Source organism: Mustela nivalis, assembly GCF_964662115.1.
Source record: "Mustela nivalis genome assembly, chromosome: 16".
Taxonomy (NCBI): Eukaryota; Metazoa; Chordata; class Mammalia; order Carnivora; family Mustelidae; genus Mustela; species Mustela nivalis.
The window spans coordinates 5,029,458-5,042,895 of NC_139035.1; the positions used below are offsets into that span (position 1 = coordinate 5,029,458).

Below are 13,438 nucleotides of genomic sequence, written 5' to 3' on the forward strand. Positions count from 1 at the left end.
CACCCCCAGGCAGAGAGGCAGGAAAAGTCCCAGGAACCCCACCCAGCTCTGAGGAAGTTACTTTTCTCCTCGGGTCTCGGTTATACCTGAGTTGCGTAAGCCCCACAAGAGAGCCCTGCCGACATTCTGCATCTCACAGAATCGAGCTCCATCAGGCCCAGGAAGCAATTTTAAAAGTACAGATTGGCGGCCGCCTGGGTGGCTCAGTTGCTTAGGCCACTGTCTGGGCTCAGGTCATGATCCCTGAGTCCTGGAACCGTGTCCCGCAGGGGGCTCCCAGCTCCACAGGGGTCTGCTTCTCCCTCTGACCTTCTCCCCTCTCATGCTCTCTCTCAAGTAAATAAAATCTTTAAAAAAATATACAAATTGGGGTTCAAGTGCGAGGGACCCTTACCAGTTGGAAGAGGAGCTGGCAGTCCCTCTGCTCCCAAACGGGGCGGGGGGGGGGTGGTGGTGGTGAGAAGAGGAAGTTGTCTGGGGGGCGGCCAGCAGGAGTGTGTGCTCTCAGCTTTCTCGTGGCCAAGCCAGGCGGACTGAGACCTGCTTTTCCTGTTCTCAGAAGCTCATGGTCCGACTGGGACACAATACAATTCAAACATACCTCATCCAAAGAAATGAGACTCTGTAAGGGCAAGTGCCTCCTCCAGGCTGCCCTCTGTCCCGCCCCCCCCCCCGCAATATTCCTGTGAATGGTCAGTGCCAGGAAACTTCCTGAACTGGCAGATTTTGTAGAGACAACAGGGTGTAGAGAGCCGGCTGGGCTCGCGCTCACTAATGAGACTCATAACGTTTTTAGATGCCGTGGGCTGTGGGTACAGAGACTCTGTGATCCCTCTCCGTTGCCATGGAGTCTCCTCTGGGCGTCTCACGTAGCCTGTTCCAGGTACCGCGGGGCAGGCGGACTCCGGCTTATTGGGCTTCAAGTAAAAAACATTGTGGCACGACGGGTGGGGGTCTTCAGAGCAGGAAGGTGCTCCCTGAGCTCCCGAGAAGCAGGGTGGGGTGGGGGGGTCATCGGGGGGTGGGCAGCATCTGGGGCTGGGTGGGGACTGGCCAGAGCCCAGGGTACATCGTGCACTCACTGCACGTGGCCACGGGAAGACTGTGCGTGTCGGGGCGGGAGCCTGAGACAACACCGGGTCATCGAGGCACTTGTCCGGGAGGTGGTTTCCGTCGCACTGGGCGTGAGCAGGAGATGGGACTCTAAGGAAGGCTGTTCATGCAGGATCCTGAGCCTGAGGCCCCTCCCCCGCCCCCCACTAGGACCATGTGCTGGGGAGGGAGGCCCTGCCTCTGCCCCCCTTCCCCAAGACTGTGCAGGCTAACGTCCTGGCCGCGGGGACCTGGGGTGGCATAAAGGTTTTCCCTCCAGGTGAGATCAGCAGGTTTCATATCCTACCAGCAGGATATGAAGAGCCCTGTGAAGAGAAGAAAAACTCTGCAGATGGTGACCGACCACGTCCCACAGGCTGGCCGCCCACCACAGTCCTCTGCATGCGTCCCAGGGTCAGCTCTGTTGGAGGGGAGGGACGAGCGTCCGGCTTCCCACTTCAGCCGGGCCCTGGCGGTGCTGAGCTACACCGTGTTGGTGATGGGGATTGTCGCAAGCATCTGGGCAGTAACCTCCTGGCCGTGAACAAGGTCAGGCTCCGGGCCAGGCTCCCCCTCGCGCCCCCACCTCCCCCAGCGTTCTAATCCTGTGTCCAGGACTGGGACTACGGGAGTGAGCAAGGCGGGCTCTTCCAAGGCTTTGGCTTGTTTTTCTGCCAGGTGTCCTCGTGCTTGTGTGTTACCCAGAATACCTAGAATCCCCTAAAACATCACTGCCCGCCATCAGCCTGGCCCCCAGGCAGCCCGATCATCTGGGAGCTTGCCTGACTAACACCTAGATGTGCTCCCCACGTCCGCAGCCCACCTGGACTTCAGTGTCCACATTTGCCGTATGTCTGTCCAGGCGCAAGGGTTTGGCGTGCGGGACCCCCGTTCGGCCTGGAAAATAGGGTCTCCTTATTTTCCAGATTTGCTGAGTGTGTCTTGGGCAGGGGGCCAGAGAATGGCCTGTGGAGGTCCGGGTTCGATGGAAAAAAGGCTCAGGGGGTCAGATCCTACCCCAGCTCTCCTGCTTTGCAAATAGGGCTTGTTGCCTTCTCCCTGGTGGCCATCACGTCTGGGCCTGCGCTGGGAGGCTATTGTTAGGTTGTCTTTGCTCTGATAGGAAGGCAGCATTTGCTAAATGGGAAATCATGTGACTGCTCAGAATACCTCCCCCTCATCAAATGCCCCCCAGTTTAACGGTGAGGGCAGGATCTGGTTAGCCGTGCGGCTTCGAACACCCAGAAGTTAGACACATCAGCGTCTCTCGTCCTACCTAGTTGAAAAGTTCTTTATGAAATTTGACCCTTTCTTGCTAAAAAAAAAAAAGAAAGAAAGAAAGAAAGAAAGAAAAAGAAAAACGTGTTGGTGGTGATTTGGGGGTGGGGGGACAATTAGGGTGACAACAACAGCTGACCTCGAGCACTTGTGACGCGTGGGGTTGGGCGCCTGCAGTCCTCCCTACCGCCTAGTGAGGCACAGTGTTAGCTCCATCTTCCAGATGAGGGAACTGAGCTTAAGGAAGTCGAGGAGCACACAGTTGGGAATTTCACAGAAAACACAGCATATAAGGACTGAGGCCTTCATTTCATTCTCCACGCCGGTCTGTGAGACGTGACTTTCTTGTAGGGTATGTGTGTGCGAGGCTGCACCTATGTGATGCTGCCCCTTCCCAAATCTCAACCCTGGAGACCCCCTGGCCGAGGCTCCAGCCAAGAACTAGTCAATGAGAAGCAGGGGGAGATGGGGGCGGGCAGCCACGACGGAGAGTCTGAGCAAGACCCTCAGTCCGTTTCTGGGCCCTTGCTCAGACCCTGGTTTCTCCTGGGTGCTGTGGGCCTGGGGCAGAGGCCAGGAATCGCGAGAGAAAACAATCGTAGCTGTAGAGAAAAGCAGCCACCATCCCCCAGATGAAATACTCACCTTCCTTCGCGACCGGATGTCATGAGGATTTGAGAAGGTGTGCGAGGGGCTCAGGGAAGGGGCAGACAGCTCTCTGCCCTGGCGATGAGGGTGCAGGGAAGAAGCTAGAACCAGGGAGCCAGTGTCTCTGCCTCATGCCTTTGAGGGGGCGTCCTAGAAAACTCTCTGCTGTTTGAGGGAAGCCCCTCAACCCAGTGGAAGCTATGGCCTTAGCCCCACGAAGGCAGAGACTCTGCCTTCTGGAAGAAATGGACAAAAACATCTACCAATATATTTTTTTATTTTATTTTCACCACACCCTTAAGGTAGATCTGATTACCAACCATTTTACAGATGAAGAAACGGAGGCCCAGAGAGGTGAGGTGACTTGTCCAAGACCACACAGCTACTTGGCGGCAAGGGAGGGGCTAGAATCCAGCTGCAGGACTCCTTCTCTTCCAGCATTCCCTGGCACTGAGCAGGTGGCCAAGAAGTAGTTAATCAGTTACCACATTGAATTAGGTCCTGGGTCCCTGTGGAACTTCCGTGTGACCACTGCCTTCCGCAGGCCCATGGCTCCCAGCACAAGCACAGCTGGCTGGAGTGGATGGCGGATCTCTATCCCAGGAAATATGTTGCGGTTAATATCCTCTCCTCCGCCAAACCACACACAGCCGAATTGTCATGGGCCATAAAATCATGTTGCTCTTTAAAGAGAAAGAAAGAAAACCTGTCCCTGTTACTTATCTCTGGGGGAGGCAACCAGTCTCCTCCCGCACCGCGCTGGCTCTGCACAACATGAAGAAATATTTCTTCTCATTTGTTCTAAATTTACTGTCCAGTAATTTTTCTGTCCTCATTTTATGTGACAGGCAGCTGAGCGATTTTCTCCCAGCCTTTTTTCTGAATCTCAACCACCCCAATAAATTGCTGCTGACACCTCTTCTCCATTCCTAAAAGAAAAAAAATCACCCCAGCGTCGGTGGCCTTTCTCGGGGGGGTGGGGGGGGTGGCCTGCCTCCCAGGGGGTTTGGACCCTTACCTGTGGTCAGTGGGGGTCCTGTGGCTCTGCCTCAGGGCCCGAGGGCAGGCCAACTTTGCATCTTTGCTGAAAACCCAGGAAATCTAATGAACGGCTCCCAGGCACCCTGTGCTCAAAGCTCAGCCACTGGTCTCCAGCCCTCCACCCCGGACAGCCTAGGAGGAGGGGAAGCTCGGAATCTGGGAGTTATGCGTGTGGGGTGCTTTGGGAGGGTTGGAATCAGCTATTGAATCTCCAGGGGCGAAGGTGGGGGGATAAGTCTCACCACTGAGGGAAGGGGGCCAGCTAGCAATGGGAGCTGGGAGAGGAGGGAGCTCCAAGTGGGTGGGAAAGTCCTGGGGAGCTCAAGGTGCAGCAGAAGAGGCGGTGTGGGGGAGGCATGGGGCAGCTGGGCCTAGGCTGGTGGCCGGAAGCTTACAAAGACATCAGCCACCAGAGCCCCAAGAGGTCCTGAATCAGGGTGGGAGTAGAAGGTTTGAGATTGGGATTCAGGGACGTTAGAGGTGGAACCCAGCCTGGGATCACCTGCTCCCATAGGGCAGGTGGAGGGGGGGGGGTAGATGCCCAAAGGCTGCTCCTGGAGAAGGGTGGGCGGAGCGGGGCCCAGGGCAGGAAAGTGATGCGAGTCCCGGCCAGAGACCTGGGCTCAGCCTCTGGCTTGCTGCTGGCTAGGGACAGTCCTCTGTGTTTCCATGCGGGGCTGTTGGGAGGATCTGGTAAGTTATTCCATTAGAGGGGTGTCTGGCACATAGTAAACACTGAAGAAACGTTAGTTCTCACCCTTTTTAGTGGAAGAGGCCACTGATAGAGGGTGAATACTTTGCCCTGAGTCAACCCACGGACGCGCGGCCTGCACTCCCACAGCCGCGGCGGAGGGCTGCAGGTGGCCACCAGGGGGCACCCTGGCCTTGGGAGACGCCGCCACTGCGGGCCCCCGCCGCGTTCGCGGGCTCGCTCGCCGGAGGCCGGTGCTAGGACGGTTTGCAGGCTGAGCTGCGGCACACATCCCCAGCAGGAAGGACAATCCACGCCTTCTCACTCGCAGTGCCCTGAGCTTTCAAACAAACACGCTCCGATTTAACCAGAACATTTACCATACGGCCTTCCCCGCTCCCTTTGCACAGTAATGCCTGCGCCGGCTAGATGTGCACTGCCGGTTTGACAAGGGTTAATATGGCTGTGAGGACTCGGGGTTCATCTGCAAACTGGGCTGGAGCAAGCTAGATGGAGTTCTGAGCTACATTTTGTAGGATGCGTCAGACTTTACCAGATGGCAGGGTTGCAGGGACAGAGAGGGAGAGAATATGTAGAGGGAACAGTGCATGCAAAGGCACAGAGGCAGAGTCTGGAAGAGCAAAGTGTGTCCCAGGGATTTTAAGTGCGGGAGGGGAGGGAAGGGGCAGGGACAGATGAAGCTGAGGCCAGTAGGGCTGAGACCAGTAAGCAGGGAGACTGCCAGGTTCGGGCGGGGAGAGGCTCCCCAAATACACCTTTGTCTATGGCTCACGAGACCCCTTGGGACCCAGCCCCACACCCCCACCACCCTGAGCGGGAGACCCTGCTCAGCGCCTGGCACTGAGGAAACTGCGAGTCAAGAGGGGAGAGTTAACCCAAATTCTCACAGTCCTAATTACTGATATTATTCAAACATCAGTCCTGTTCTCTGCCTGCGAGTGGGCCTTAGGGAGCTACATACCCTAATTCAGGTGGGGTCATTCATTCAGACATGGGCATTTTATCAGGGCATGGTTCATGGGGGAGGTCGCACACAGCTGGGCTCCAGTGGGCCCAAGGCACCATCCTGTGTGCACTGGGCAGCTTCACCTTCCACCTAGTTTCTGTTTCTTTCCAGTCTTCCCAGGACCCGAGGCCCCACCAAGCATCATGTCTGGCTGTTACCGGAGGCTGGGTTTTCCCCAGAGCTGGTCCAAGGGTACGGGAGGAAAGTTGTGGTTAGAAGGGGTAGAGAATGGATCTAGTTGCCCCACTTGCCAGGATTTCCTGGCCTAGTCAGTCCTGGGGCCACCTTGGGATGGTGGGCACGTGTGCTGTCACCCTGGGCCTGGCTGATCAGTCTTATCTCTTGGCACAGGGGCACAGAGCTTCGGCCTGCTGGACCCCAAACTGTGCTACCTGCTGGACGGAATCCTCCTCATCTATGGTGTCATTATCACTGCCCTGTTCCTGAGAGCAAAGGTGGGTACCATGGGCCTTGGGGAGAAGGCGTGGGCTCCCCTGCTTGGTGCATGTTCAGAAGGGCCTTAGTGTTGGCAAGTCTCAAGCACGGTTAGGGCCTGGAGCTTGGTGTCCATGGCAAAGCAGGGAGCAGCCAAGGTTGCAGTTTGGGTGGTGGGGGAAGGGGGCGGGGTGGTGTCTGCCACAGCCCTGCGGTGGCGTAGGGGGCGAGTGGGAAGCTGGGCGTCCTCCTGAGGAGCCATACAGATGAGCAAACATCAGAGCATCCCAGGGCAGGGCTACTGCTAGCAGGAAAAGGGCTTATGTCTCAGACAACCGAGAGCCGGAGGTGGGGCACCCCCGTGTGTTCCCAAGCTCTGCTGACCCACCGCTGATGGAGGTGGAAGCAACCTGTCCCTCGGGGTCCCTGTCAGTGCATATGAGGGGGGCCCAGAGCATGGGTTTTCAGGTGGTGCCTACAGAGCCTGGATTTCTTGAAAGGGCTGGACTGGTGTGCCGCGGTGCCCGCAGCGGGTGGGACGTAACTCAGTCCCTGCGACCACTTGGGTCCTCGCGCCTACTGCCCTTTAAGACGGCAGACTTCGGCAAGTCTTCATTTGTAGAAGAGTGTTACCTACTCATTTTCTTTTTAAAATTGTGAGCGGGGGGGGGGGCGCCTAGGGCGCCTGGGTGGCTCAGTGGGTTAAAGCCTCTGCCTCCCGCTCAGGTCATGACCCCAGGGTCCTGGGATCGAGCCCCGCATCGGGCTCTCTGCTCCAAGGGGAGCCTGCTTCCTCCTCTCTCTCTGCCTGCCTCTCTGCCTGCTTGTGATCTCTGTCTGTCAAGTAAATAAATAAAATCTTAAAAAATAAAAGTGTGAGCACAGCTGTCCTAGATGGCCTTTCGGGGGGCTTCCAGGGCTGTGCCCCCGTAGGATCTCGCCGTTTCTCTCCCTCGGGGGGCGGGAACAGCGCCGAGGGCGAGGCTCAAGGACACTAAGCTGGAGCGACGCGGCGATGCACGAGGTCGCGAGAGGAGTGGGGGCCCCGTGCAGCCACCGCCCACCTCGGAGTCGCCCGTGGGGGGGGGGGGCACGGGGGGCAGCACGGCGCAGCAACCAGGCGGGGAGCGGGGCTCTAACCCGGCCACTCTCTCTCCCAGTTCCAGTTCTGCGGGAGAGCGGCCGCCCCCGAGGCCCCGCAGGGCCCCAACCAGCTCTACAACGTAAGTCCGCCTTGTCCCACCCCCCGGGTTTTCTAGTCCGCCCGCGGCGCAGGAACCGTCGGGGCCACGCAGGGGCTGCGAGCCTGCGCGTCCTGCAGCCGATGCGCGGCGCCCGGCTCGGAGCCCCCCAACCCTCCTGTCCGCGGCTGGCGGAGCCCCTGCAGGTGGGGAGGGGGTCAGTCGGCCTCCAGGGTAGCGGGGAGCAAATTCCCTCTCCCTGTGCAGTGGACCTGGGTCGGATCCGTTCACACACGCACACGCGCGCGCACACACACGCACCACACGCACACGAGCCAGGGTGCTGCATGTTCTCGGAGATGCCCTGTGAGAGGCTGGTCCCCAGCTGGCCCCCAGCTTTCACCCAGACCGCAGTCCCTGCTCCTTTCTGTGAAAGCCGCCACCCAGAGGGGACTCCCCGTCCAGCGGTCCAGTCCTCCTGAGGGTGTCGTTCCTGGCTCTGAGGCTTTCCTGTCTGTTGCAGGAGCTCAATTTAAGAGGAAGAGAGGAGTATGAGGTTTTGGACAAGAGACGGGGCCTGGACCCTGAGATGGGAGGAAAACAGGTAGGGTATTCCTCTGTCTGCCTGTGAGTGTGAGTGAGTGTGAGTGTGCCAGCGGGCGTGCTGAGGACAGACAGGAGAGGCCTCCACTCTATCAGCACAATCCGTCCTAACACGCTAGGGGCCTGGGGCCCCAGGACAGCCAGAGCCCTAGCTGCTTCCACCCCCTCCTCTTCCTTCCGGGACTCCATTCGGCATCACGAGGGACCTCCCACACGGGAACATGGCACTTGGCCCTTGCAACCAAGCACCACCCACCTCCCCTTAACCTGCTTGGCCACCCTGAGATGCAGGCCCCCAAAAGGACAGATCTGGTGAAGAGGTCCATGCAGGAAGGGCCCAAGGCCGTTGGGCATGGAATTCTGGGCACCAGGTATCCCTTGGAGCAAGGTCCGGCTCCAGGCTCCTAGTGGCTCTGTTCTCTTGCCTGTGAACTCTGCACCCTGGGGGGAGGGGAGGCTGGATGAGGCCAGGGCAGGGTCCTCTTATAAACAGGGTTCAGGGGGGCCTGGGCAGCTCAGGCAGTTAAGCATCTGACTTTGGTTCAGGTCATGATCGCGGGGTCCTGGGATGGAGCCCGTAGTTGGGGTCCCCAGTAAGCGGGGAGTCTGCTCCTCCCTCTCCCTCCCCCTCTGCCCTTCCCCCACTCATGTTCTCTCCACCTCTCTCAATTAAATAAATAAAACCTTAAAAAAAAGAAAAAAAAAGCAGGGTTCAGCCCCAAAGCCCAGGCTGCCCAGGTTTGAGGACACTGCTGCTGACAGTGCCCCGCGGCCCTTGATGTTTCTGGCCACTCCTGTCCCCCCAGCCCTGCCCTGTGCCGGGCATGTTGTTGCTAGAGCCAACGGGCAGGGAGGAGACACTGGCAGTTTCCTTGGTCCCTGCCGTCCAGCCTCAGCTCGCCTCTCCTCTTTTAACTTAGATGAGGAGGGGTGAAGGGGGGGTTGGGGGTCACTAGGGCTTGCTGGGCAGTGACTGGCCCTGCTCTAAGTGAGGGTACTTGGCACCTTTTGTTTGAAGCCAGTTGTGACATGTTTGGCACTGTGTCTGCAAGGGGACACAAACCGGCTATCAGCAGAAACCCCCGAGGCCAACCCTGAACAAGACTGGGCTGAGGAGGCCCTCAGGGCTAGGGGGTGGTGGTGGTAGTGGTTGTGAAGCCAGTGTGCCCGGGAGCGCGTGCGTGTGTGCTAAGAAGTAGGAGCCTCAGTAGAGCTGTGAGGGTAGGGGTGGCGGGGGCAGGGCTGTAGGAGGGAGCAAGGCCGGGGATGGGGGGCAGGCAGGGGTGGCCCAGGGTATGAGGAGGTGGCAGGAAGAGGGCTACAACTGTCCTGGCCTGGAGCCCCATCTCTCCACCCCTAACCTGCCCCTCATCTTTCCCAGCAGAGGAAGAGGAATCCTCAGGAAGTCGTGTACAATGTGAGTTCAGGGGGACGTTGGAGGGAGGCTCTGGGTGGAGGCACTGCTTCCTGCCCTGTGTCTTTGCCTCACTTGACCTTCATCTTCCTGTGCCACGGGACTCACCTGCTTGCTGCCTGCAGGGACTGGATGTTCAAAGGACATCCCCTTCCTTTGCCTTCTCCCCTTCCATACCTGGATCTGCTGGTGGTGGTGCTGGGGGGCAGCAAGGTCGGGCTGGGCAAGAAGCGGGGGAGCAAGCCCCTCGGAGGGGCTTCTGCTCCCAGAGGCCAGAGTCTGTTCCTGAGTGTCACCTCTTGTTGGAAGGTCAGCTTGCCACCTGGGTGTGGATCTGATTGTGGTTTTCAGGCTGTTGATCTGGGGCTGCCCTGAAGGGGACAGTTGCAGGTAACCTCCTGGGAGGAGAGGCACCTCTTCGTCCTTCCTGCATATGGGGGAGGCCTTACACTGTCCCCGTTCATGTGCTTCGGCTAGAACTCCACATTTCATCTTCAAATCTAGGTTGAGCTTCTCAGTTCAGTGCAAAAGGGCTGGCCGCTCAGAGAATGTCCCAAAGGGGGTGCCTGGTGGCTCAGATGGTTAAGTGTCTGCCTTCCGCTTGGGTGGTGATGCCAGGGCCCCGGGGTCCCGGGACTCAATTCCACGTCGGGCTCCCTGCCCAGCGGGGAGCCTGATTCTCCCACTGCCTGCTGAAAAGAATGTTCCCAAGGGTGAGGAGCTGGCTGTGGCCAGAGAGGCTTGTGAGAATAAGGACCGGAGCTTTGACTGTGGGAGCTCCCTGCCAGGTAGGAAGCTGAGAGGCTTCCTCTTGTGCAGAAGCCCACTGTTTTCTGCATTAGTTAGTAAATTCAGTGTCCCACGCCCTCTGCTTTTTCCAGGCGCTGCAGAAAGACAAGATGGCGGAGGCCTACAGTGAGATTGGGATAAAAGGCGAGGTGAGTGCTGATTCCCAAGGTTTGGCTCAGGGTGGAGAGGCCCCCAGGGAGGGAGGGAGTCCCTCCTCAAATTCCAGAGGTCCCTGCTGTAGGCCTCCGTCCGAGTATCACCAACAGAATGCCTTGTGGTAGCTGTCAGGGGCAAAGCGTAACCCAGCTCTTCCCCACTCAACAGCACCTAAGGCAGTGGGGGAAGGTGATGTTCTTTCAGGAACCAAGTCTAGATCCCAAGACGCACTAAGCTTGTAAAGAGCAAGGCGAATCTGTCACCATCAGTAATCACCAAGTGCTTACTGTGTGCCACGCTGGGTTCAGAACTTAGGACTCTGGGACTCAGGGCAAAATGAAAACGCAGGGACCCTTATTTCTAAAAGATTAAGAATTTCTGAATGATGAGAGTGGAGTGCTGACCCCTCCCGAGTAGGTGCTGCGTGTCCCCAAAGCAGGTCTGGTCAGTGCTTTACCAGGTAGGTGGTCTACGTAATCCCCACAATAACCCAGGGAGAAATGTGTGCCCTGCGAGGCTCGGGAGGTGAAACGACTTGCCCGAGGTCGCTTAGCTAGTAACTGGGGGAGCCCAGCTGTGAGGGGACTCTGCAGCCAGAGCTGCTCCCACTGCGTAGTTGTCACTCCCAGTGAGCACTGAAGCGTAGCCAGGAACTCTGCGAGTGGCAGGGATGCCCATTTATTCCAAGCGTCAGGCAACATGGCCAGTTCCCATGCAGCCCGGATTCTAGGACTCTGATGTCTCTGAGCACGTGAGTGGGGACCAGCAAACCTGGGCCCCATTGAAGCCAGTCCTCACCTTACCTGCCGAGTGAGGTCTGACCAGTTGCCTGACCCTTCTCCCCGCTGCCTGCGAAACAGTCAGTCACCTCTGACTCTCTGGGGGCCCTGAGAGTTGGGGCCTTGAGTAGGAGGCTGCTGATGATTGACTGTCTGCTCATTTGGTTCCTTCTCACAGAACCAGCGTCGGAGAGGGAAGGGACATGATGGCCTTTACCAGGTAAGCTGCCTCTGGTCTGTGCCGCGGGCACCCCCTTTCTGCCTGGTGCTGTCTAATCAGGGGCAAGTCTAGACTCCCCTCTTTCGTTTGTTTGGTGACACCCAGCTCTTGCCATCAGCTGGCCAGGGCAAAAACCACAGGTCCCAATTCACGTCTCAGTGCCACATCTGCCCGGAAGGCCCTGGGGCATGGCTGAGATTCAGCCATCCAAGCATATGACTTGGTTCCAACTAGGAGACCATGGGAGGCACCGGCCACAGAAAAGCAGCAGCTGCCCAGAGGGCTGATGTAGGCAGAAGACACCTGCCTCTTCCCCCACTGCTCTGGGCCCTTGAAAGAAGCCTTGCTCTGCCTTGTATCCTCAGACCTAATAAGATGGCTGGATGGGTGGGAAAACTGAAGGGGGAAAAAATAAAGAGAAATAATAACTTTAAAAAGAAGATGTTACAGTCGGGTGCCTGGTTTATGTAAATCAGGGTGAAAAATTATGCAAACCAAGGATACCCAGCCTACTTCTCTAAAATATAATCCCCATCAGGTTCTTATTTGGCTACTTCTGGCTCCCCTGGGCTCTTCAGAGCTTGCTCGAGTGACTCCAACGTGTCAGACCACCCAGCTTGCCTGAGTTTAGAATGATGTCAAAGGGCCCTCAGAATCTTCCTGAGTGTGGCAGCTTTGATCTGTCTTCTGGACCAGGGAGAGCTGTTCCAGTGGGATTGGGACCAGCTTGCCTGCCCCCCCCCCCCCCGTCCCCAACAAAGAGCATAAATGTAGTAGGGTGACAAGGGAAGGAGGCTGGGGGGAGAGGGCTGAGGTCAGGGGGCCACTCTCTCCCCGTGACAAGTCCTGGCTTCCTGGAGGCCCAGGTATGAGGGACAGCAAACTCTCTGGAGCAAACCTGATTCCAGCTCAGAGTTCAGGGATGGGGTGCTCCCCTTCCTCTTGGGTCCAACACAAAGGTCTTCTAGGTCCACGCACAGGGCAGAGAGTGCGTCTCTCCTGCAGCCCTCTGGGAGGCACGAGGGGCTTGTTCTACTCATTGACCTCTAGGTAGGTTTGTGCCCATGCGGAACTCCTGACCCATTTTTCTTTTCTGATTTGCTTTCACCAGGGGCTCAGCACGGCCACCAAGGACACCTATGACGCCCTCCACATGCAGAGCCTGCCTCCTCGCTAACGGCACTAACCACAAGCCAGACCCGTGGACGCCCAGATTGTTAAGGACACAGGATAAAGCATTTATAACCCAGTTCACGTCCAGTTCACCTCCAAAGTATTCCCTCTTAAGAACTGGATGCTTTGCATTGTTAACATTTGGACATATCCAAATCGGAAACCATCATCCCTGGACTCCGGAGGGCAGTGTGCTCCTGCCCATCCTTAGGAGTCCGTTGTGAGGGCGGCGCGTTTTGGGGGTTTCTGCGGGGGCGTGGGGGGGGTGTCTTCCGGTGCATTGGACACTGGGGACGGGCCCCTCTCCGGGAGGCCCCGGCTCCTCCTCACGGCCGTGTTCTGTCCATGTATTGTCAAGTCCCCAGAGAAACCCCAAATGTTAGCACATATCCCAGTAGCCTTTATTGTTCCCTCGGGATTGGAGTGGCTTTGCTCCTGCTGTAAATTTGGCTTCTGTCGTCAACCTGTGCCTTCATTTCAAGGTCATTTGTCACTGGGGCAAAGGGGCTGTTGTGTCTCCCCGTGAAAGGCCTGGGCGCAGGGGGAGAGGACGGGTGGGGGGCGCGCGTTCGAGCGGGCTGAGGCAGGGGAGCGGGGCAGCGGCGACGCAGGCTCCGCGAGAGCAGGGCGGGCTGCGGGGCAGAGAGGACGGGCCCCCCTCAATCAAGCGTCATCCCTCTTTATCGAAACAGCATTTGTGGGCCGCGCACTCGGGGCCGGACGACGATGAAGAAGCCCCGCACGCCCTCACGGAGCTCTCAGCCTCCCGCGGGGGCCGTGAGCTGTGAACCGCCGGCCTCAAGGCACATGGTCTGTGCCACTGCGGAGTGCGAAGGGCGGGGCGAGGGAAGGGGGTGCGCACACCCCTCCCAGGCACCCGTTCCCTTCCCGGCGTCCCTGTGAAGGCTCCA

At 58.1% G+C, this 13,438-nt stretch overlaps 1 protein-coding gene across 2 annotated transcripts in view; it reads left to right on the forward strand.

The window, feature by feature from the left end:
* CD247 (CD247 molecule) overlaps positions 1-12,990 on the forward strand; it is a 67,969-nt gene extending 54,979 nt beyond the window's left edge. The window contains exons 2-8 of one of the 2 annotated variants that reach the window (XM_082703867.1): positions 6,129-6,232; positions 7,373-7,435; positions 7,917-7,997; positions 9,378-9,413; positions 10,292-10,348; positions 11,313-11,354; positions 12,466-12,990. In XM_082703867.1, the coding sequence (XP_082559993.1) occupies positions 6,129-6,232; positions 7,373-7,435; positions 7,917-7,997; positions 9,378-9,413; positions 10,292-10,348; positions 11,313-11,354; positions 12,466-12,531 (449 nt within the window). In that variant the 3' untranslated portion in view covers positions 12,532-12,990. The remainder of the gene's footprint in view (positions 1-6,128; positions 6,233-7,372; positions 7,436-7,916; positions 7,998-9,377; positions 9,414-10,291; positions 10,349-11,312; positions 11,355-12,465) is intronic. The other variant, XM_082703866.1, reaches the window with a different exon arrangement.
* The last annotated feature ends 448 nt before the right edge of the window (positions 12,991-13,438 follow it).